Source organism: Aotus nancymaae, unplaced genomic scaffold (assembly GCF_030222135.1).
Source record: "Aotus nancymaae isolate 86718 unplaced genomic scaffold, 86718_ANA_hifiasm-v0.15.2.pri h1tg000011l, whole genome shotgun sequence".
Classification (NCBI taxonomy): domain Eukaryota; kingdom Metazoa; phylum Chordata; class Mammalia; order Primates; family Aotidae; genus Aotus; species Aotus nancymaae.
This window is the reverse complement of record NW_026988422.1, coordinates 64,094,213-64,119,233: the sequence shown is the minus strand read 5'-3', so window position 1 is coordinate 64,119,233 and position 25,021 is coordinate 64,094,213. Positions and strand designations below refer to the sequence as shown.

The 25,021-nt window shown below is 36.4% G+C and overlaps 1 protein-coding gene across 1 annotated transcript in view; it reads left to right on the top strand.

Annotated features, from left to right (window-relative positions):
- Positions 1–14,452, top strand: part of CEP128 (centrosomal protein 128) — a 449,972-nt gene extending 435,520 nt beyond the window's left edge. The window contains exons 24-25 of the mRNA XM_064375102.1: positions 4,516–4,624; positions 11,708–14,452. Coding sequence (XP_064231172.1) covers positions 4,516–4,624; positions 11,708–11,811 — 213 coding nt within the window. The 3' untranslated portion in view covers positions 11,812–14,452. The remainder of the gene's footprint in view (positions 1–4,515; positions 4,625–11,707) is intronic.
- Positions 14,453–25,021: the final 10,569 nt, after the last annotated feature.

The following is a 25,021-nucleotide window of genomic DNA, read 5'->3' as shown; positions in this document are numbered from 1 at the left end:
ACATAACCAAGTATCTTCTCTGACTACAAAGGAATAAAACTAGAAATCAATTTGGAAACTGTACAAACACATGGAAATTAAACAGTATAGTCTTGAATGACCATTGGGTCAATAAAGAAATTAAGAGGGAAATTTAAAAATTACTTCAAACAAATGAAGATGGAAGTATAACATATCAAAACCTATAGGGTACAGCAAAAGCAGTACTAAGAGGAAAGTTTATAACAGTAAGTGTCTACATCAAAAAAGCAGAAGAACTTCAAATAAAAAAACCTGGTGATGCATCTTAAAGAACCAGAAAGCAAATACAAAATTCAAATCAAAATAGATTAAAGACATCTATGACCTCAAATAATAAAACTACTATAAGAAAAAAGAAACTCTCCAGGATATTGGTTTGTACAAAGACTTTGAGGAATGCCCCAAAGGTACAGGCAACCAAAGTTGGAAGGCTGGAATCACAAAGTTAAAAAGATTCTGCACATTAAAGAAAACAATCAGCCACATAAAAAGACAACCCACAGAATAGGAGAAAATTTTGCAAACTATCCATCTAATAAGGGATTAATACCCATGATATATAAGGAGCTCAAACAACTCTGCAGGGAAAAAAAATCTAATAATTTGATTTAAAAACAAGCAAAAGATCTGGATAGTCATTTATGAAATGAGGATATACAAATGGCGAACAGGTGTATGAAAATGGGCTCAGTATCACTGATCATCAGAGAAATGTAAATCACAACTCTGAGATATCATCTCCCCTCAGTTAGTGGCTTTTACCCAAAAGACAGCCAATAACAAATGCTCATACACTGTTGGTTGGGAGGTAAGTTATGAAAGCCACTGTGGAGAACAGTATGGAGGAGTTTCAAAAAATTAAAAATGGAACCATATGATTCAGCAATCCCTTAGCAATACTGCTAAGTATACAGGGACCAGATGAGAGGTCGTTGGATCATAGGGGTGGTTTCCCCCATGCTGTTCTTGTAATAGTGAGGGAGTTCTCATGAGATCTGATGGTTTTAAAAGTGGCAGATTCCCCTGCTTCCTCTCTCCTGGTTCCATGTAAAGTAGGTCCTTACTTCCCTTTCTTCTTCCACCATGATTGTAAGTTTTCTGAGCCCTCCCCAGCCATCTGGAACTGTGAGTCAACTAAACCTTTTTTCTTCATAAATTACCCAGTCTCTAGTAGTTCTTTATCCAGTGTGATATCAGACTAATACAAGCTTATTGCACACTGTAGGCCTGTATCAAAATACCTCATATACCCCATAAATATATACCTCTTCTGTACCCATAAAAAGTTTTTAAATAATTAAAAAAATATGTTTAGAAAATATTGTAACTCTACCAACAAATTTTTCAACTAAAATGAAATTGATATTTTTAAAAGCCTTAAAATGTATCATTCAGTAATTTCAATTGTAGGAATTTATGCTAAATGCATAAAAATTAAATTTTAAAATATTTGTTGAATAATGCTAAATGCACAAAAATTCAACAAATTTAAAAATATTTGTTGAATAATTTTTCTTCTGAATTTTTCTGTATTTTTTTAATTTGCTGGAATGAAATATGTCAGTGCCATATTTTGACTGTCATATGCCAAATAACTGGTTTTATCATTAAAACATTAAATTATTCTTTTTCTCTAAATAGAAAATATATACCAATGGTTTGATGCCAGTTGGCTTTGTTTAATAAATTTAAAACCATGTGTTTTAGGAAGAATGAATAGTGCTTAAATATCTTTGTGTAATTCATCCTTCCTCTGGTAGACATATTTTGAGGCCACCATTATACCATCTGTTTCAACAAATACTCAAACCAGTGTCTCTATTCCTGTCCTCTCACTGTCATTCTCAGTTCTGGTGTCAGTAAGTAAAATGTGTGTTTGCTTTCCCTTATCGGTTTATAATCATCAAAACATCTTTTAGTGGAAAACCATTCGTTATGCTTTTCTCTTTCAAAACCATGATTTAGATCAAAACCTTGATTCATTAGAGATTTCTAGCATTGGTTGAGATCATAACCCTCTTCTCCATTTATACATCTTCCAATTCCAGCCACACATGTAGTATGTCACATCTGAACTTTGGTAGCTAGCTTACCTGCCTCTAGTTGCCCAATGTCAGCTCATTCTAAAGTAGTTGTTGGAATACATTTGGGACACAATGTATATCCTTTCCTTTCCTTTCCAGAGATCCTGAAGTGAATGACTTTGAATTTCTTAAGAAATTCTCATACTGAAAATTGAAAATCACTTGGTTAAAAATTTCAGGGTCTTCATCTTAAATCTAGCTAACCTCCTGTATTAGTCTGATCTTGTGTTGCTGTAAAGAAATACCTGAGCCTGGGTAATTTATTAAGAAATTGGCTCACAGTTCTGCAGGCTGTACAGGCATGGTACCAGCATCTGCTTGGCTTCGGGGGAGGCTTCAGGGAACTTTTACTCATGGCAGAAGGTGAAGCAGGCACAGGTACTTCACATGGCAAAAGCAGCAGCAAGAGGTGAGGGGAGGTGCCACACACTTAAACAACCAGATCTCTTCAGTACTCATTATTGCAAGGACGGCACCAAGCCATGAGGGATCCACGCCCATGACCCAAACACCTCCTACTAGGCCCCACCCTCAACACTGGGGAGTACACTTCAACATGAGATTTGGGCATAGGCAAATACTCTAACTGTATCATCTCCCTTTGGTACATGAAGGCTAATGATCTTGAACCACCTGAGAATTACTTTCATGCCTTTGGCTCAAATGGACCTTTTAAGAATATTTTTTAAATGTTTGCCCTTTCTTTTGCACTGACATACATTGTATGTGACGCAGAAATATAAAGTTGATACTTTGCATAGAGAAGGACAGCTAATTCAGTTAGTCATGTTACACGAGGCCTTTCTCTTTGTGGGGACCGTGTTTTGAGAAATCTTTGTGGGCCGTGTAACCTACAGATACAGAATTTTTGCCAACATTTCTTGATTCCTTTGTCTCCCTAGAGATATCTCCCTCACTGTTATCCTCGGTTATGGTCTTAACTGGTATTCCTACTTCAAACCTTGTGCTGCTTCAATTCATTCTCCAGAGGCCCAAGTAATCTTTGAAAAAAATTAATCAAAGTTTATCATCCTTCTTTAAACTCCTGATTGCCTTCTGATTGTACTTCAAAAACAAAGAAAGAGTCTCCAATCCTGAGCATGGCCCTGGACCTTATTGTCATCACTTCCTTCAGGCCCAGTGTACCTAAGCTGTAGGGCCTTCCTTCAGTTCTTCAGACACACCAAACTCTTCCTCACCTCCATATTCACTTGAGTCTGGAACGTCATTCCCTGACTGCCCTCCTGGATCCTTCTCCTCACCTTCCACTTTGTCATGCCCCACCAATAAATTTTCACCTGGCTAATTTCATGGATTCACATTCAACATTCAATTACTGCCTTAAATATCACCTCCCAGGAGGGTCTTACCTGAATCCTAAATCTAAACTTGCTTCTTCCTGTTATTACCTGATTTTTAAAGCACTTATTATAGTTTTTGATTATATCGTTTATTTGTTTAATGCCTTTCTCTTCTGCAAGACCAAAGGCTTCCTGACTGTAGACCCCAGTGTCTTGCTTGCTCTCAGCCTAGCACATAGTAGGTGCCCAATAAATTATTGTGAATGAATGAATGAGTGAAAGAAGGAAGAAAACCCACAAATATAGTATATAAGTAGGAAACATTCATGGGAAGAAAGTGCAGTTTTACTGTTTATCAAAGGAAAGTATATTAAGCACCTATTTTAAATCTGTTAGTAAAATCATTTTAAGTTATAGCTGAGATATGTGGATAATGACATATTCATATATATAAGGAGAAGGACCTTTTCTGGGTTTATTTTCATTTATTAAATATTTGTTAAATGAGTGAGAGGATGAATATAATCTAGAAAGCAATCTAGCTAACTGTATTTTAAAACATCAAATTACATTTATTGACTCAGTATTTTTTCATAAGAATTTGTCATAAGGAATTGTCCTAAATATGGAAAAGGTTATATGTTTAAAGATAGTTCTCACAGTGTTATGTATAGGAGTAAAATATTGGAAATCACCTAAATGCCAATAAAAGATAGTTGAGTAAAGCATAGTATATCCACCAAATAGTATGAGAGTAACTCATAAGCTAAAGGTTAGAATAAATAATGACTTCAAAAATGTTTATAGCATAAATTTAAGATAAATACAAAGTTTTAACTATGGTTATAAATTCTATACATGGGGGAAAAAAGACTGGAAAGAAATCTGTCATGCTGCTGTAGCAATGGGATATAGCTATAGCAATTTCTTTTTTCCAAATTTCTTTAATGTGCACATTATTTTATTTTTACAGTGCTTATAAGTCTATTAAATTTGCATGTACAACATAGCTTGTGTATTAAGATTCAATTTCAGCTTTAGTACATTTAAATAAGTCTTGGTCCTTATATTGTGTAATCATTGACATGCTGTGCCTTTTTTTTCCTTAGGATGACAGAACCTTTCCGGAAGGTTCCCACGCTCATGGGTTAGATCACTCATCCTCTTGGCAGGATCACAGTCGCTTCCTGTCTAGTCCAAGATTTTCATACTTGAACTGTAAGTAATGAAGTCCTGTACCAGTTTTTAAATTGGATTTCAGAAAATGCAACACACGGAAAAATTAGTTTAAGGCCAGCACATGATAATAATATTCATAAGTCTGAGAAAATCCTCATGAATCATACAAATAATATTCAGGGATACTCATAATAGTACACAGTTTACTAAAAATATGCAGAATCCCTTCTTTTTAGACTTAATGCTTCTCAGAATAACTTCATCACCCAAGGTAAAAATCCTAATTAGGCAAATTTTTTATTCAGAGATTGCTGGTAACTATAGGTGAGTGAGCAAAGAAAGTTGTTTTATAATAAAATTCAAATTATCAAAAAATTGAAGATTTTTGCATCTAAATGTTGAGAAATATGTGATCTTGTAGAAAGAGTAAGAATATTAGTACAATTACTGCTAGATTTCACTCTGTGACTATTCTATAAATCTTGATAAATATCATCATCAATGTCAACAATGTGTGAGCTCATTAGCTCAGGATGCCATCTCCCACCATCTATCTACCCCCAACCCCCGACCTTTCTTCCCTCCTATACATGGTCTTCAAGTTTAAGCTTATATGTAATTTCCTTAAAGAAGCGTCACAGTTTTAAGTGCAGTCTCTGTTATGAGCACCCACAGTGTGCTACAATTTTTCTTTATACCCTGAGGGCAGGAGCCATGCCTGTTTTGTTCACCACTGTTTCCTTGGCACTCTATATAGTAGTTGGCAAATAGTAAATACTCAACTAATACTCAATTAATATTAAATTCATATGCATATAAGTTGTTTTTGTTAAGTCCACATTTATCTCAACTATCGGGATCCAAATGTTATTTAATAGATTCTTGTTTAGGTAATAATTTAGCTCTTCAGTTTACCATGGGCCTGTAGGGTTGTGCATTAAATCTGATCATTCTGTCATTTAAAATAGCTATATTGCTCTAAAATAAAATACCAAAATAAGCCATAAGGAAGTAGGTCAAATCCAAAGGTGATAATTCTCATTTTTGCTGGTTTATATTCATGGATTCATTGAATAAATATTTATCAGGTTTCTGATAAGTGGTTTGGTTTTCATTATTTCATGATTATTTTATTCCAAATGCTGAACATTTTTCCTTCCTGTCCTAATCATTTCCCCAAGTGATTTCGTATCTACATAAACCCTGTGCTATTCTAATCTAGGAACCACCCTTCAATATGGACCTCAAGTGGTTATAGCACCTCAGAATTTGATATACACATAGGCCAAATATTTTTTCTTTCATATTTAGCAATGGAAAACTTTCTCCAAGTCCTTTTAATATGAACGACCATGGAGGAGGGAGTAGGGACTTAGCACCATGAAACATCAGAGTGTCCCAATTAGTAAGACATTCAAGAGCCTGGAGATAAACAGCACCATGATGTGAGCACAGAGATCTTTGTACTGCTGCTGTTATGTTTGCATTATAACCTTCATAAACCTTCCTAGAAAGGTGCCTAGAGGAAAGTGTTTAGAAGACATTAAATGGAAAACATCAAGGTTTTTGGAATTTTGTTTATTACTATGATAGGCAGTGAAGGAACCTATATTTAGGTTTCTACGCTAGCATTTCGTGACCAACTGTGGTCGCTTCTCTAATTAAGATATATTGGTCACAAGCAACCATTGGTTTCTATAGCAATACACTCACTGAAAAGGAAATAAAGTTAAATAGGAAAAAATATCAATGAAAGCTTAATTTGAAAAAGAAAACAACATTATAGTTTATATTCTAAAATCAAACTGAAAAATTTAGCCTAAAAAGTAAAACTCTTTATTGGTTTAATTTATTAATAAATTAATTAGTTAATTGATTAATCCATAGCCTTATGTTTTACTGTTCTTCTCTTGTACAAGTTTGTTTTATGATTTTCTCCCCAAACCTATCCCCATATTTTCAAAAATACTTTTAAATATTTAATCATAGCTACTTTATCATTAATTACTTTTAAGTAATTGAATTAGAATTATTTCTGGAAAACATATTTATTCTTATTTGCTTTTCTGATAACCCTTACGTTTTCTGTTTTAAATAATGGGGCACGTTAGCAGTGAGAAAAATTAGGAGTATCCTGAATACTTTATTTTTTGTAGCACAAATTCAGCCTAATTAAAGAAATTGTCCTGTAATTTTTCTTTAATCTCCCTTTAAACTTGAAAAATTAAAAAGAAATTATGCCAGGACCACAAAGAGAAAAACAGAACTTATAGCAAATGAGTAATACAGGGAACAGAGTATGTTTTTAAAAATATCATTAGTACCCTTCCAGAGATAAAAGAAAATATGATAGCGACTAAATTTAACAAGAGCAAGATTCTGTGAATAAGGAACGCAGACTAAGTGGTATCAGAATTTTAAAATATGATTGCCATAAAGAAGAAAGAAAACCAGAAAAGTGGAAAACAATGTGAAATAACCACAAAGGAAAGAGAAGAAAAAGAAATAGAATGGGACAATAGAGAGAAAAGATAAAATGTTTAGAAAATCAGTTCAGGGGGGACAATACATGATTAATGTGAGTCTTGAGAGAACAGAGAAAACAGAACAAGAGGCCAGGAGTGGCCAGGCCCACCCAACAAACACCCACTGCACAGCTGTCATCCTGAGATTTTCCTTCACTCTTTTCCTCTATTGATGCCCATGTGCCCAGACCCTATACCTTCCTTTTACTTGTTTCACTTCTTTCTTTTGTGAGAGCGATGCAGGACAAGCAAGCCCTAAAATTGAGGCTTAGTCCAGGAGGGTTCTTGGCTTCACCCAGGGAAGAATTCAAGGGCAAGCTGGTGGTGTTAGCAGTAGTTTTTATTGAAGCGGCCATATACAGCAGCAGCAGGGGTCCTGCTTCTTGCAGAACAGGGCTACCCCTTAGGCAGTGTGCCCAGAGCATCAGCTCAGAGGCAGTTCTGCACTCATAGTTATACCTACTTTTAATCATATGCAAATTAAAGGACAACTTATACAGAAATTTCTAGGATGAGGATAGTAACTTCCAGGTTGTTGGGTTGTCACCAGGAAAATGGGCAGTAACTTCCTGCTGTTGCCATGACAGTGATAAATTGACATGGCACACTTGTGGGCATGTCTTATGGGGAGGTGCTTTTCTGCTAGAGACCTGTTTTAGCTAGTCCTCAATTTGGGCAGGTGTCCAAGCCCTGCCTTTGGAGTCTAGTCCCATCTCCTACCTCAAGAGCACATCAGAGAAAAGGAGGTAAATATTTTTAGTCTTTGTATTTCTAAAAATAGATTTCTTCCCTTCACACTTGACTGAGAATTTAGCTGGCTATAAAATTCTAAGTTGAAAATGATTTTCTTTCTGAAGTCATTGAGCGATTATCCTCCAAAGTCCAGTGTTGTTGAAAAATCTTTTATTCCTTAATAGAAACTGTTACTCCTTTGAAGTCACCTTTTGCACCCCCTATCTACCCTATGTCATCCTTTCTACAAATCACTCCAGGAACTTTTAGGATCTTCTCTTTCACCCCCCAGTGAGTCTGTAATGATGTGCCTCAGTGTAGGTCTTATTTTATTTATTCATCTAACTACTTTTAATCTGGACATACGTGTTCTTCAGTTCTGCCATACTGAAGGAAGAAAGGAAAGATTCTATCCAGAAAATTGGCAAGAAACAAACAAAAAACTGATTATCTGATACAATTGAACACTTTTAAAAAAAAAAGACTACTAATGGACATATGGCAGATGTAACTGAGCACTTAGAAGCAAGATGGTCACAGAGAAAGAGCAAATAAAAATAAAATTAAAACAAGAGTCAATTAATAAACCCAGGAGAAAAAAAATGAACAAGAAGAGAAATATTGTCATAGTATACTTATTAGGTTTTCATGAGCCATGTTTAGTCATAATAATGTAAACAGTCACGTAACTAAAAGCTCATATGTAACTATATTGGGAGTATGGGGTGAGGAGAAGGGGGTGGGTGTGGATAATGTCTAAAAATATAAATCAGAAAATAGCACTATAGGCTTTTCCATGTTTTACAAAAATGAAATAAATATAGAAAATAAAACTGGAAGAGGTGATTGTAGCTGACTCTGGGGAGTAGGATTGTGGAATTGAGAAAAGTAGGACAAGAAACTCCTGTTTTCCTATGTAACCCTTTGGTATTATTTGATATGTGTATATACATTTTGGCTAAAAATGATTCTTACAAAGACAAGTGTTACTAAGAAAATCCCTAGCTTTTTTGTCTGACTAGTAAATGTCTAATTTTCTTGTTAAGTTCCAGGTGGAACATGATAGCTTGGGTTTGGAGTTTGGAGCAGTTTAGATGTGTTTAGAGACTTAGGGAGTGGATAATCATAGGTCCTTAGGCAGACACCAGTTTCTGGGTCCACAGAACAGTCAGCTCCTTACTCTAGTCGGAATTTGTACTGAGGGAGGCCCTTTTGTTTAAGCTGTAGATGCTAAGGCATTCATTCTGCTGACTTAGATGCCTTGTCAAACTGTGACCAAACTAAAGCATAGAATCACTGACCATGGAAAAAACAAAGGAAATGGGAAAATACTGCATAATTTGTGGTCTCTGAAGTGATCCAGCATTAATGAAAGTTTGTTTTAAGAAGTAATTTATGTCAGCTTTGTGTAGTTCAGGTCAATTCAAGAAAAGGTAGATTCTTTCTGCCAGGAAGAAGGGAAGAAATGTATAAATTGTAAGTTTATACTACCATTGGAAATAGGAACACAGAAATCCATTATTTAAAGTCATGATCACTACCAAATTTATCCTGGCTGGCTAGAAGTTATGGCCGTGAGTCAGGATACTCTTTTAGAAGACTTGGATTCCATTACCTTCAGCCTGTAGACAGTGGGGGCTTAGTAAGAGAGACTCATAATGTCAGCTTTTGAAACTGTCATTTTTGTTTTTTAAAAGTGGCAACTGACCACTAGTCTCCATGTATAGCTCCTTTTAGACTAAAGGAACACAACTCCAGGACAGAGCCATCACTCCCAGGACTGGGACCAGCCCAGACTTCAGTGAGGTTCATAGTAATCTGATGACTTCTAGAAATCTCTAGTTTTTTAAGACTAAAATGCTTAATCTTTGTGGAAATTGGTGTCTCCAAACCGAATTTTAAAAATAAATGCAGATTGTAAATTTCCTGTAAATCTAAAACTGTTCTAAAAAATAATGTTTATTAAAATAAATAAACCCAAAAAAGAAAGAACTGTGATTCTTCATGGGGAAAATGTGTTATCTATGGATTATTATAGGAGTTGGAAGTGAATCTTACATATTATTTTAACTTGATATTCTTAGAAAAGCAAATTAATCAAAGTTGCTCAAAAATACTATTTCATTTTCTTACCTCAGTTTACAGTGCCATAAAAAGAAAAGTTAGTATTCTCAATTTGTGTTTTGAGGTGCCTCTACTGGTAGTTTAAGTCCCTGGGGTAAAAAATAATTTATCCACAGCAAGAACAGCATACTATTTTCACTGCTGTGTTATACTTCAAGGCTCACCTGGCTAACTGTGAAAAGATACTTCATAGGTAGTCTATCCTCAGACTTTTAGAATAAAATGCCAAAGACTAATGGCAATGAAAACATCAGGACACTGATAAAGGCAATAAAATTATTTCTTGACCATTAAAGCATGTAATTCTATGAAAGTAGTCTTTCTGTCTCTCTCATTTTACAGGTTTATTTTATGTGACTATCATTCAGGTATTTTTTACTGATCAGTCAAATGCCAGATATTTTTAAATAATTGAATTCTGATTATTGCAAGTTGATAGGGTACTCTCAAGAGGCACTCCAGAAATCAGTAGAAAATCCCCAGTTGGCTGTCATTTTTAAATCCCTCAACTATATTCACTTGTTCAACCAGTATTTACTAGGAGGCCGTGTACCATGTTCAGTGTTCAGTTCTGGAGGAAACAGTAGTGAACAGGACAGGCAAGGTCACCTCATCTCATGGAGAAACAGGTAGTGAGCAAGTAAACAAATAATTTAAAATGGTGATTGGTGCTGTCAAGGTGAAATGATAGAAGGTACCTCAAACAGGAGCACTCCTTTAGGTTGATGATCAGGATCTGCCTTCCTGAGAAGGTGACAACTGAAATCTGAATGGCAAGAAGCAGCAGCTGAGTTGAAATTGGATGGGAAGAGTCTTCCTGATAGTCGGGGCAAAAAATACAAAAGCTCCGGAGAAGAAAGGGACATGGTCTCCTAGAGATATGGGCCACTGAGTGAGTGAGAGGGTGCAGCCACAGTCAGATGTGTAGATTTTATTCTGAGTTCACCGGGCAACCATTAAGGGCAAATGAGGGAGTCATGCAGGAGAGTGACATAATCTGATTTACTTTTCAGAAAGGTAACTGGTTGTGATGTGAAGAAAGGATTGTAAGGGAGCAAGATGAAAACAGAAAGGGGAAAAATGGTGACTTGGGCTGAGATGATAATAATGGGGATGGTGTGAATCAGGACCCAGGTAAAATTGGGAGGGAGAATCATCAGAGCTCAGTCTGAAATTGAATGGGTGGATCAGACAGGACAAAGGAAGAGAGCAACCAAGGTTTGAGAAACTGGGCAGATGGGTATATTATTTTTCAAGTTGAAGAAGAGTAAGGAATGAGCAGGCATCAGAGTAGAGATCAGAAGATTTCACAGACAGTTGGATATAGGCATCTATAGCTCAGACGAGGGGTAAGAGATAGTAAAAGAATAGTATACTCAAACTCCAGGTCTACTCTCAGTGGACTAGAAGTTGTAACAAAGAGGATTCCATAAAAAGGAGGCTTCAAGATTTCTGCCTCAAAATTCTGTGTGAGTGTGCCTGTGTGTGTGTGTACGCACGGGTGTGATTTGTAGCATTGTATCTTGATGAAGCACACACCTTTTACTCTCAGGTATTCTTTCAATAAAAGAGAAATTTAAATCTTGTGTTTTTGAAAATGCCATAAATAGAGTATATTTATTCTTAGGTTGAAGGTCTGTCAGTACATGTAAAGTTTAATTATAGAAAACTAGATCAAATACCATGATACATTAACTACATTCACCTAGGTTTATTTTTCTCTTTCTTCTTACCTTGCCAGCATTTACCAAAAGAACTGTTGCTCCAGATTCAGCTTCAATCAAGGAAGATGCCACAATGAATGAAACAAGTTCACAACCCAAAAAAGAGGAATATGAGAACTAAAAAAGCAAATGTAATTTGTTATTTTACAAGAGTGTTTTACAGATAATAACATCTCTATTCTTACAGAAATTTGGCCCAGATAATCTAACAGACATACCTGCAGCTTTGGCTCTCTAGTATTACCAAACATTGACAAAAGTGACAATACTGTTGGTCCTTGTGGATAAGTTAAAGCAATCCAAATAATATCAGCTCATGAATGATGCGCAGCTAATTTATTTGCAACTTTTACTAGCACAGAAAGAATGATATTTTTTCACTTTGTATTTTCCCTTTGCAAGTGCGGTCAGTCACATTTTCCCCAACCAAAATTTGGATTTCTAATTGAGGCCTTTCAAAAATTACTGGCTAAAAAGAAGGAAAATGAGTTTCCCTGGAGGCAAAAGTTGCCAGCACTTTATATTCAGGGAGCATTTATATGCAACTGATTTTTTGAAAAAATGCTTTCTCCCTAATAAATTATCATGTGTTATAACATGTCATGGAGATGTGCATACATAACATTAGACAGCCCACTTTATAAATGCACAGGATTTTTATATCCGTCATCTCAGCAGTCTGCAACTACATACAGTAACTGAAAATTATTTCCAATCATCCATTTTTAATAGCAATAAAGAATTCATAAATGATATTTGAACTGTAGAGCACTGTAAAAAATTCATAGCACAATTTATTTATTTGTCTTTTTGTGGCCAAATACCCTACTGTGATCACTTCAGTCATATCCTGAACCATCTTTGGTTTACTGTGACTAAAATCATAGCACCAAACTCCTTTGTCCATGAGATTTATATATAATCTTGTATAATTTGGTACTATCTGCTTCTACCATCCCAACTTTTTTCATCAAAGTGTTTAAGAACTTATTTCCTTTACATACTGATCTCCTAGTGGGGAAAGGTTTGTATTAAATGCTAAGTAATAGTAAACTTTCAGGAACTGAATCCTACCGAGTCATGGATTCTGCACAGACAAGGACAATATACCAATACCTTTGTAATGTGCATTACATTTTGTGTTTGTTAAAGTACACTTGCTCGTTAGAGTTCTCACATTTCATAAAGATGCTTCTGCTCAAGATATGTTTTTCTAACTTACCATATTTGATGGTACTGAAGAAGAAAAAAAATGGCAATCTTTTCCACGAACTCAAATGCAACTCTTCCTATAGAACATGGAGATATCTCCTATCCAAAAATTGCATAACACAAGCTAGTAACCTCTGAGAGATGCATTTTTGTCATTTATGCATTTCAAAAATCTTGTATTGAGTTCCTACTATATGCCAGTCATTGTGCCAAGAGGAAAAAATGAAATTCTAAAACAGTTGTGCATGTCGCAAAGTTTGTTTAGCATTAGGAATTACATGAAAATTGGAGTGATTTTTTTAGTCTAGCTGGGGAAATTTGGGATGAGAGAACAATAAACAGATTTGGTTTTATTTTATCTAACTTTCAGAATTCTTAGAGCCATGTAATGTACTAAGGAGCATTATGAGGTTTTATTGGGAGTATCCTGTGTGGTGTGACTCACAGTCCTGGTGATCCACATAATCTATATTACTCTGTGGTAATATTTAGGGTATTGAGAATTTATTTCCTTTGATGGTTTGACCAACATCAAAATATTTTATCTCCCTGGACCTAAATAAGCACCAGGGAAGAAAATACAAGGGAAAAACAACAGATTTCATTTAAATCCTAAGGATAAATGTTAGTTAAAAAACTTTAATGTATTAGTAGGACCTTCATGCAGTCTGTTCCCTTCTATAAGAACTGATCTAAACCATTGCATCTGTGGTCATTAAAAAAAAATTGCACCAAACCAATTAGACCTGAAAATGTAAATTAACTCAAATTATTTACATGGGAAATCCTTGAAAACATATTAGCTGGTGATTTTATAACAGAATGGAGAGGAATCTTATGAAGGAACTTTCTAAATCTAAGAAAAGCCATTATATCATGTTATTGAATGCCCTGTGCTACTTTTGGATGAATGAAGGTGTCTGACTTACATATGGAACACACAAGAACTTCAAAGGCAAAGTCAACTTTTTGTGAACAACAATTTTGTCAAAATTCTTTGGCCTTCTCTTTATATAGAAATAATTCCAGGGACCTGTCTCCTCTGAGGATTTTTCCTATCTCTTGCAGTTACCATTCCTTTGAGTTGGAAATCAAAAAGAATGCTAAGGAAACATTAGTCACTTGATTTGTGCATTTTAAAGCCAACAACTTCTTTCCTTTACGCACCCCTTTGGCAGGATAGCCTCAATTACATGTGATATCAGCCCTGTTTGAATAGTCGCTGGTCCACCATATTGCTTGTAGTACTGGGACATTGGGAAGGATAAACCTTATTCTGCAGTACGCCTGATCCAAGACTTAATTTGAAGGCTGACCTTTTTGGTTTAATAATTTTGATTCTTCTGGCCATCTTTCTCCCTAAACACACTGAACTTCCATTGAAGTTGCTGAAGGCTACAGAGAGAGAAACACAGCTGGGAGAATTCTGGCTTGATGTTTTTCCCATTGGCTAAGGTCATATTATTTCTTTGACTAGTGTCTGACTGGAAGGTTGAAAAACCAATTGGTTATATAACATTTTATGCACCCAGTTTCCCAGAACCACTAACTTTTCTTATTGTTATAGTTTAGTTACCTATTTTTACTAATAAAGAGCTATAATCTATAGCTTAATAAAATAGTATGCATACAGCATTTAAAGTTTACATGTATTAAAAATGCCTACCTACTTAACTAAGAAAATGGACCTATTTTTCTCCTTTCAAGTATGGTAAATGCATTTTTTCATTTTGAATCTCAGTTCAGTGGTATGCAAAGTACATTGAGAGCCACAGTAATTGTTACATTTTCTCTAATCTGTATTGAATTTTATAGTTAGATAACACATCATGTTAAAAACAGGACCAAACTCTTACATATAATGAGATGGCACATTTACTTAGCACACTCTTTTTTTAGGAAGGGATAAATACCTCAATTGTTTTACTCAGGAGTTGTGCTTACTATAAATGCAACTATACATCCTATGGTAGCCAAGAATGTGAATGATCTTTGAGTAATTTTCCAAGAGTCTTACACCCCCAAACAAACTGTTCCAGTATTTTCTCTCAATTTAAAACAAAACAAAACAGAAAAATTGTGATTTTCATGGCCTTCAAATAAGGAAGCTGTTCTCACGAAAGCATCTGGTTTTCTTGGATCAAAACTAAATTATGAACCTTAGCTGGAAAGGAAATTTGGGAAAGTTTGTATATAAAGGCATTTCATGCACCAAAGTATGATATGAAAATAGTTCCATCTTTCAGCTTTTAAGTTCTTGAATGTTTAGCAATAGAAACATATCAACTTATCCCTATTTGAGAGAAGAAATTTAAACCACGAAAGATTCCATTGAGTTTCATTTCCTTACAAAACACGACACATCTAATTTAAGACTGGAAGAAATGCTTACATGGAAAAGCAGAACTTAGAGTCCAAGCCTCCAAACAAATTTCAGAAAAGTCACCCTAGCTTTTGATTAGTTAACAAAGTAAACCAATCTGCTCTTCTTTGGTGAAACCAGCCTCACCGTCTAGTTCTAACCTCAGCTGATCCTATTTTAGCTTCTCCTGCTGTATCTGTGCCTATGGCCATATCCTACCTAAAATCCAAGCCCAGAGCAAGTTGCCCTTCGTGTTCTACCAGGCTAGCCCCTACTGTTGAACTCTGAAGTCTTGTAACTGTACGACCCACACTGAGAGGGCTGACTCTGGGATTTGTAGTCCCTGCGTTGATTTTCAGGAGCTGCCAATTAGGAAAGGATTTACATTGCATATGTCTTTGGCCGTTCTTATGGCTGAAACCCTAGCAATACTTCTGTGGTTGAGCAGCTTTTCTTTGCTAACATAGCTGGACTCTGACGTGAGTGCAAAGCCCTGTGATAATTGTGGATGTGAACTTGACCTCCTTGCTCTCTACAGGGATATACTGGATTTCTAAACATAGCTACATGTTAGCTCCCTTTGATGTTTGGAGTAATATAGCATCTGATGGCCTCCAGCTTTCATAATGTAGAACCTAATGTCTTTGAGCATATAAATGGGAATGTTGGGGGCAGGGAAATGCTACTAGAGTCAAAACAGAGCCTTGCAGTGTTTATCACATGTACTTATAAGGATAACTTGCTATGTTTCAGGAAATGAAGTTACATAGTTGCCATTCTCTGGAGGAACGCTCTCTTTCTCAAACGGTCATTTGCTAGACCATCCTGCAGAGTCTATCTTCTATCGCCCCATCGTTCCCCACAACTTGTCACCCTCTCATTTTTTATTCTTTCAGTGAGGCAGTTTGACTGGCGTTATTTAAGTAAAAATAAAACTTACAATTTATCCTTAGATATTAGAGCTCTGTGTCATCTTAGCTGTATACTTCATTGGAAATAAAGATCGGAATACTGGCTTGAAGCAATATTTTTTTTAAAGGGAACTAGTGAATACTAAACTACTAACAGTTCAGATGTTACAATTTAACAGTAAAAAAATATTCTGAGGGAAAGTAGGATAATATTATATGTTCCTTAGTCACTAGTTCACAATCTTTTTACATAATGACTTAATATTTTCTTAAAATCATACTTGCTTTTAAAAATGCCAAGTTTAATTTTTATAGTGTTAGGTTTTCCATTAAATTATACAGTTTCCTTTTGATTTTTCTTACAAATTTTTAAATTGAAAATGTACCTGTGAGTCATTTGAAGCCACCAAGCATTCAGATGCCTTCAAAAGTGCAAGACATTTCGTCAACAATGTGAAAGTTTGGCCTTTCAAACGGTGCATCTCTTTGTCCTTGAGATACTATATTTCTATTGGAAATACCTCATCTCTCCCAGTGTCTCTCTTTGATATCCTTCTCTAGTCCTCTCCTCACAGATCTTTAGAAGTGGCTTTATGTCCTTTATTAGGGCCAGGCTGTGGGCTAGAGTCATGCTCACTTGTCCTGTGCATGTATTTTAAGATAGCAGGAAAATCGCAACCAGAAGGAGTTAGTGAGATTAATACATGAAATGCTTTTGTTATTTTTCTTAAGCTGTGAGCTGGTCTATTAACCAGGTGTGGAAGGTTTCTCTTGGTAAAATAAGATCCTTATTCTTCGTCCTTGTATGATAATACACAGCTATTTTTAACACAGTATTTATATGTACTTCATATATCAGAGAACCTATTCGTATCACCTTATAGCCAAAAGAGCAATTCTCAAAATGTGTCCAGTTGCACATTTGATTTAAAATTTCAATTTCAAATATAGCCCCTTTACAAGTTTTTCCCCCCTTTTCTTCTTAGCTCTTGAAGCCAGCTATTATCAGATCATGCTGCATAACTCTTATTCAGTGTTATCCCTAGGGTAGTGGTAATGCTAGTTTAGATTTTGTTTGTCCATTGTTGCTCAGCACTTAGCTGGATAAGGGAATGAAGGATGGCAGGAGTTCTGTAAAATGATAGGAACACAGAGGAAGCTGGGTTGCCTTTAATAACACATTTTAAACTGTTTACTGGAAGGAAAAAACTGTGGTAGCACTTCATCCTTTATGTGATACGGGGTCCTGGAAAGAAGCATTGTGAGAAGTCCTGTTGAACTTGATGTGCACTATAAGATCACATTTCTGATGAAAGTTGCACTAATCCTTCATGTTCTTTATGGACTGCTGGCTGGCAGTTTGGATCTGGGTGCAAAGTGGTCGGCTTTCTGATGTTTTTCAATCTGGGTGCCCTGTGCTTGTCTGTCATTTTGGATTCTCATTTTATTTATGCTGTCATTAATTCCTCTGTGATTGAAGATACAGGTTTGATTTATGACTTAGCATATTTGAAACGTCTCATCATAATGAACCCCAGGCTCTTAGTTACCAGAAGTAAAACAGTGATGGGTAGCAAAGTCATCTAACATGGTGGCTTTGGGAGGGTGGTCACTAAGAGAGGTTTGGAGAAACCTAGGGATTTTTTTCTTTCTTTCTTTCTTCTTCCCCCCTGGCCTAAGTAAAACAGATGCAACAGTTCTAACGAGGCACTTCCTGCCCAGAGTCACTGGCAGAGCAGCCTCCACCCAACAGCTGCAGCTTGAGACCTCATGCGGCTGGCCAAGGTTCATTCTGTGCTTTGACCAAGACCACAGCCAATAAAGCCAATGTGTACCGTGGAAAGAGCTTCCCATTTTTTTCCATTGGAGAAGTCTTTTGTGAGGTTAGTTTGACTGTTCCAAATTAACAGTGGTGGTCATTGCTCATTTCTCATTTCTTAATTTTAACTGCATGTAAACTCACGGATTAGATTCCACTGGGGGCAAATTTAGTTTTGTGAGGCAGATACATATCCTTTTGTTCAATGATTCCTGAAAGCATTGGTTCGCAAAGTGTGGTCTCTAAACCTGCAGCAGCGGTATCACCTGGGTGCTTGTTAGAATTACATATTCTCTAGCTAGCCCCAGACCTATTGGTTCAGAAACTCTGGGGATGGCACCAATGATCTGTGTTGTCCTCCAGGTGATTCTGATAAATGCTCAAGTTCAGGAACTCTGCCTTGACATTCATTTTATTATAGCCTTCTCTGAGTTTTAGTGCCTATCCCAAAACCAAAACAAGTAGAAGGAAGGAAGGAAGGAAAATAGAAAGTGGCTATTTTCCAGGGGAAGTACGAGAGTCTTCTTTAAATTTTGGTTTCCAATGTCATGCGTTCTCCCAGGTGTCCGAGCTGTGACTCAGTCCTGAGGTTCACCCAGGTGAAGGTCTTAAAGCCATTTCCAAAGATGCTTGATTAACTACTAGAGGTTACTTCCCACCTCCTCTTCCTAACAGACTCTGGCAGGACTCTGCCCATTCATCAGGATCATCATCAAGACATCCAATTAAATCAGGGCCTATACTATGGTTCTTCTGTTTGGTTTGAAGAACAGAAGTAGTATTTAATTATAAACGTTGCAGAGTCAAGTTGCAATTCTGTTTTCTCTCACTCCCAGGAACTTCATAGCAACCTGATTTGGGGCATTGGTTCCACATTACCATTTCACATGCAATTTCATTTTTCCCTCTCTATACCAGTAGGTCACAGTCAATCACTGTGTTCCAGAGTAACATTTCCAGACTGACATTGTCATGTGAAGGAAGATTTTAATTTGATGATTCTTTGACATTCAAATCTCATCCAGCTTTACCTCAATGTTGACATCAAGATCAGGGAATTTTTTCTACCCTTCCATCTTGTCATCCCTGAAAGACTGCTAACTGATAGCCATATATGATTCGTCTTGACCTTTTATCTTACAGATGTGTATCTTACATCAATACACAATAGTTATACAGAACCCCCCTTAAATATAATTGATAATATGAAATATTTGTTTGGATTCAAGTTGATGCCCATCCCCTTGTTAAGAATTGACTAAATGAAAATCTACACAGAATTCTCCTATTCTAAAATGCCTAAATATTTTCAAGAACTCCTCTTGATTTCTGACAATCGATTTAAATATTCACGACGTCATACTCAGAGAAAGTGATTTTTTGAAACAGTGTTTATTTACTGAGTAACTACAATGCAATAGGTCCCATTTAGAAGCTTTGCTAAGGTCTCCTCACCCTTCCAGCCAATTACAACAGTGAAAGTACTGAAATGTACAGGTCGTGCATAAATAACAAAACAAGTAAATCGAGCAAACAGCATACTTCCTTAAACTGTGTTTACAATGTCTTCAGTTATTTTATGGCTTGGAATTTGTACCAAGTGGTAATGTAGATAATGTCTTTTAAAAACAGCCTACATGAATATACACATGAATTTTATTACATCTACTGTTATCTACTTTGGAAAATCTTCCCATCATTGAACAGATACATATGCCAACAATTATGTACTTAAAATTCCTAAGTGTCCTCAGCAATAGTGGCCTTCCACTCAAGAAAGCATTATTTCCCTTAATCATCTATCTATTTATTCATTCATCACTAAATTCTTGTCACCTATTATGTACCAAATCTTATTTAATTGGCTAAAAGTTCTCTAGTATATATTACCAGTCTTAACCTTGTGATTTTTAAGAATTTAAGTATAATTTCTTTACTTGGTAGGCTGATAAAGTTGGTTAGCTAGATCTATATGTTTCAGTATGCATATATTTCATAATTCCTAATTACCAATTATAATAGTTATATACAATTTGAAGTTGATAGAACTAGACTTGAATATGCTAAACTTTCATTACTCATCAGTATTTCACTTTTTATTGCTCTTCTCTGAAAAAAGAATGAAATTGGACTTTTGAAAAGGAAGAGGTATCTAAAAGTTGTATATATTGAGATAATATCAAATAATACAGTAAGAGGGCCAAGACTCTCATTATGCTTAACGCCTTTTGAGATAAATACTGCAAGTGAAGCCATACAACCCAAAACTGATTATTCTTATTTTGTTTTAGGGCAAACTTTACTGTTCAGAGCAAGGATCTTGTGTGTATGTACATGAAAATGTATCATTTGCTGGGTATAAAATGAAGATAAGATTCAGATTCTCAGAACGATTACTGGATATAGGCTGGACTTCTCATAGATCTCATGTGAGAACAATGCAGTTCTGGAGCTCCTGAGAGACAGCTGTCCAACTGAATGGCTGCCATCTTCTGTCTGTTGCTCCCTTGATTCCACTGCTTTTGAGCTGCAGACGATGTGTTATTTTTCACACTGATGCTCACAATTGAAGTCAGATTTCTCTACTCTTTCTCTTTTGGGACTGTATTTCTCAGAGGGATTACAGTTGTAGACACTGGTACTACAGAACAGATACAGAAAAACTTTCCCATGTAATATTCATGCAAATAGATGTTCAGCCTAAATGTTTACTGCCTTTAAATATTCAGTGTCTATTGCTCTTCTTGGAGAGTCATTACAAGTGAACTGGAAACAAGAAATCTAAAGGAGAACAAGTTAAAATCCTCTGCAGTCTATAACCCTAGTGTTGAAAGTATGGATGTGAGAGGTATCTTCTTTTGTCCTTCCAAATGTGTATGAAATTACCTGCTTTCCTAAGATGATAACTGATGCAAAGTGGCAGTCACCAGAGTGAGATCCATGTTCATTCTGATTCCAATCCCAATACCATGACTTTACCTAAATGTTTGATCAATTATCAAAAGCAATACTGCCTTTTACCAGCAGAATAATTACTGACCTTTTGCTGATAGCATCATGGAAGCTAATGCCCAAGTTACTTATACTCTGTGTGAGGACCCATGTAGTAACATTTATAACCCATGTAGGTCTCGGTAAGGTTAGACCAAAGTAAATCATCACCACTTTGATATTTGCTGTCCATTTTATAATTATTAGCTCGAGGTCTAGCATATAGAAAAGTTTGTGTAAATGAGAACCAAGATTGGCTGGGTGCAGTGGTTCACACCTGTAATTCCAGCATTTTGGGAGGCCAAGGCAAGCAGATTGCTTGAGCTCAGGAGTTTGAGACCAGCCTGGGCAACATGGTGAAACCCCATCTCTACAAAAAATACAAAAGTTAGTTGAGCATGGTGATGCACGTCTGTAGTCCCGTCTGGTTGAGAAACTGAGGTGAGAGGATCACTTGGGCCCTGGAGGTCAAGGCTGCAGTGAGCTGTGATTGCAATCCTGCAGTCTAGCCTAGACCACAGAGTGAGACCCTATCTCAGAGAAAAAAAAAAAAAAAAAAAGAACCAAGATCAGGGGTTTTATTGTTTTGATACTATCACCTGTTGAACATCTTAACTCTTTCAATCAATATTTTGTCCAGAATCAGAATCTTTAAAAGCTACATAAAAAATTGCCAGGCATAACTAATGGTACCTAAAAAGAAGCTTATTTGTTAAATTACATATAGCTGCTGCAAACATGATTACTGTATTTCTAAATTATAAAATGTTTCACGAGACAGTAACCTCTTTCAAGAAAGGCATTGTGTTTTGCCTAGTACTGTGGCTGACAAATAATAAGTGTTCAAAATACATTTACTGACTGAACTAACTCCATCTATACTCTCAACCATCTTTCCTGACCTCAGTGAGCAAAGTGTGCTTATTAACTGGTTTTGGTAGCCAAATCTGCAGTCTTTCAGCACTTAATAGAACCATAGCCTGATTGTATTCATTTAAATTCACAGTCAATCAGATAACATCCTTATGTCACCACTATTAATAACTAATTTACTGAGCATGAAATATGCTGATTTTTTCATAATATATATTATAGAGCATCTGTGTTATCATTGAATGCACTATTTCTTTTGTGTTTGTGCAAGTCTATAGCTGAAGGCCTGAGTGTGTTTTGGCCATCCTGTTTGTGGATGTTTGTGTGTGTGTGTGTGTGTGTGTATATATATATCTGTCATCACCACATGCCACACCAGGACTATCCACTGGATGGTTAATGTGGAACAAAATCCTTGAGATTGTAATGTTGGTCCCTTAAATTCTAAGTTGGTTTTGCAATGTGGGTTTTTAGGGAAAGTAGAGAAACTCATATTGATAAATTAACATCAATAGTTCCCTGACTGTTGACTTTTCAGTGTCATCCTTAGGGAGTTGTGCTTCACCACCTATGTGATAGGCAGGTCAATCTTTGCTGAGCCTTCTCGACCTGCCAATATTTGGCTAATGTACAGCTGATTGTTGTTTGGTTGCCTATTCATCCCACCAATGATCCTTCATTTTAAGACATTTGGCTTGAGAAGCTTGCTTAGTTTCTCACATGCCAATTTCTTGTCATTTAGCAATTTATTTGCTCACTTGGGCCAAGTGTCTGCTGTAAAAATCACTTAGAATTGTGTACTTAAGTGCCTCTTTGTTTCTTTACTTTTACTATTTCCTCTCTCTTCACATTGCCATTGCAATCCACAACCCTTTCTACTAAAGTGATGTTTGGCACATTTTGTTGAAGTTTAGTTCATAAAGTGTGAGCTTCCCAAGGTTCGGCTTTTTCAGCTGATGTGTCTGGTGATGCAGTGTTGCTGAAGCAGTGGATAATGTGCTTTTCATGTGTCTTGTCACTCATATTAACAAAGCTTCCTAGGCCCTATGCTACAGCTAGATGGTGCCGGTTTTTTAGTATAGATACCATAATGCAACTTGATGCTTGTCAGCCTGATAAGAGTGCTGTTGATTCTAAGCTTCTGATGCATGCACAGTGAAAGAAACTGTATGCCTTTGGACTTCACGTCACTGATAACTTTATAACTAGGAAATGCGTACTACACTACACAGTTCTGGACAACACAAGCATTGTAATAGTCAAAAACCATGTGCTTCTTTGTCTCTATAGCAGTACATCAGTAGTAGCTGATATAACATCAGTGACTTTGGTTTTTAAGTTATCCAAGATACTAAACTTAGGAAAAGACACCACCAGTCAGTGACTCCTAGAAGCCCAGCACTTTAATAAATACTCTGAAATACGCAAAGGAAGTAGCATTTCTGCTATTATAGTTGTTTGAGTAAATATAAATATTTAGTGAATGAATGCATTCTAACAGAAAAAAAAAAATAGGATTCCTTTAACTCCTCTCTTCATAAAAAAAGGAGCAGCACTTTAAAAGACTATTCTCCCTCCCAAACCATATTTAACTCTCTTTGTCCCTTGACAAGATATAGCTATACCAAAATTTTGGTCAAGTTTTAAAAATAGAAGCTCCTAGGTATTAAGTCTACCTACTTTTACTACTAGAAAATATTCTCATTTATTTTGTTATCCCAGATAATATTAAGAATTACTCTAATAACTCTTTTTAGGTTTAGATACGAAAGTAGGAATTGGGATATTTAAGGTGAACTAGGATCTACATTCATCTAAATGGATGGATTTAAAACCACAGTGTCCGGTTGGCTGTCCTGCCTACTGTAAGAGAATTAGTGTTAGGTCCAGAGGAATCCTGGCTGCCTCTGTTACTGATTGCCATGTAACACTGAGCCTGCCATTTTACCTCTCATGCCTCTTAGTTGTTAACTGAGGAAGTTCAATAACTGGCTCCCTTTCCATTTCTATAATTTATGAATATACTGCTGAAGTATAAAATAACAGTCTGTACTGGATTAAAGTGGACAATATATAGTCTGAATCTCTACTGCAAACCTAATGCTGAGAGAGACCAAACCATCTTTGAATTATAAGCCTGTGACGTGGTTTGGCTCTGTCCCCACCCAAATCTGAACTTGAGTTATATCTCCCAGAATTCATGGGGGCTGGTCTTTCCCATGCTATTCTCCTGATAGTGAATAAGTCTTACAAGATCTGATGGGTTTATCAGGGGTTTCTGCTTTTGCTTCTTCCTCATTTTTCTCTTGTCGCCACCATGTAAGAAATGATGCCTTTCGCCTCTCGACATGATTCTGAGGCCTCCCCAGCCTTGTGGAACTGTAAGTCCAATTAAACTTCTTTTTCTTTTCAGTCTCAGGTATGTCTTTATCAGCAGCCTGAAAATGGATTAATACAGTAAATTGTTACCAGTAGAGTGGGCCATTGCTGAAAAGATACTTGAAAATGTGGAAGCGACTTTGGAACTGAGTAACAGGCAAAGGTTGGAACAGTTTGGAGATCTCAGAAGAAGACAGGAAAATGTGGGAAAGTTTGGAACTTCCTAGAGACTTGTTGAATGGCTTTGCCCAAAATGATGATAGTGATATGGACAGTAAGGTCCAGGCTGAGGTGGTCTCAGATGGATATGAGGAACTTGTTGGGAACTGGAACAAAGGTGACACTTGTTATGTTTTAGCAAAGATCTGGTGGCATTTTACCCCTGCCCTAGAGATTTGTGGAACTTTGAACGTGAGAAAGATGATTTAGGGTATTTGGCAGAAGAAGTTTCTAAGCAGCAGAGCATTCAAGAGGTGACTTGGGTACTGTTAAAGGCATGCAGTTTTATCAGGGAAGCAGAGCATAACGCTTTGGAAAATTTGCAGCCTGACTATGCAATAGAAAAGAAAAACCTATTTTCTGGGAAATATGTCTCCAGATCATGTCAGAGACCTTCACAGCAACCCTCCCATCATGGGCCTGGAGGCCCAGGAGGAAAATATGGTTTCCTGGGCCAGGCCCAGGGTCTTCTTGCTGTGTGCAGCCTAGGGTCTTGGTGCCCTGTGTCCCAGCCATTCCAGCCATGGCTGAAGAGGGCCAACATACAACTCAGGCTATGGCTTCA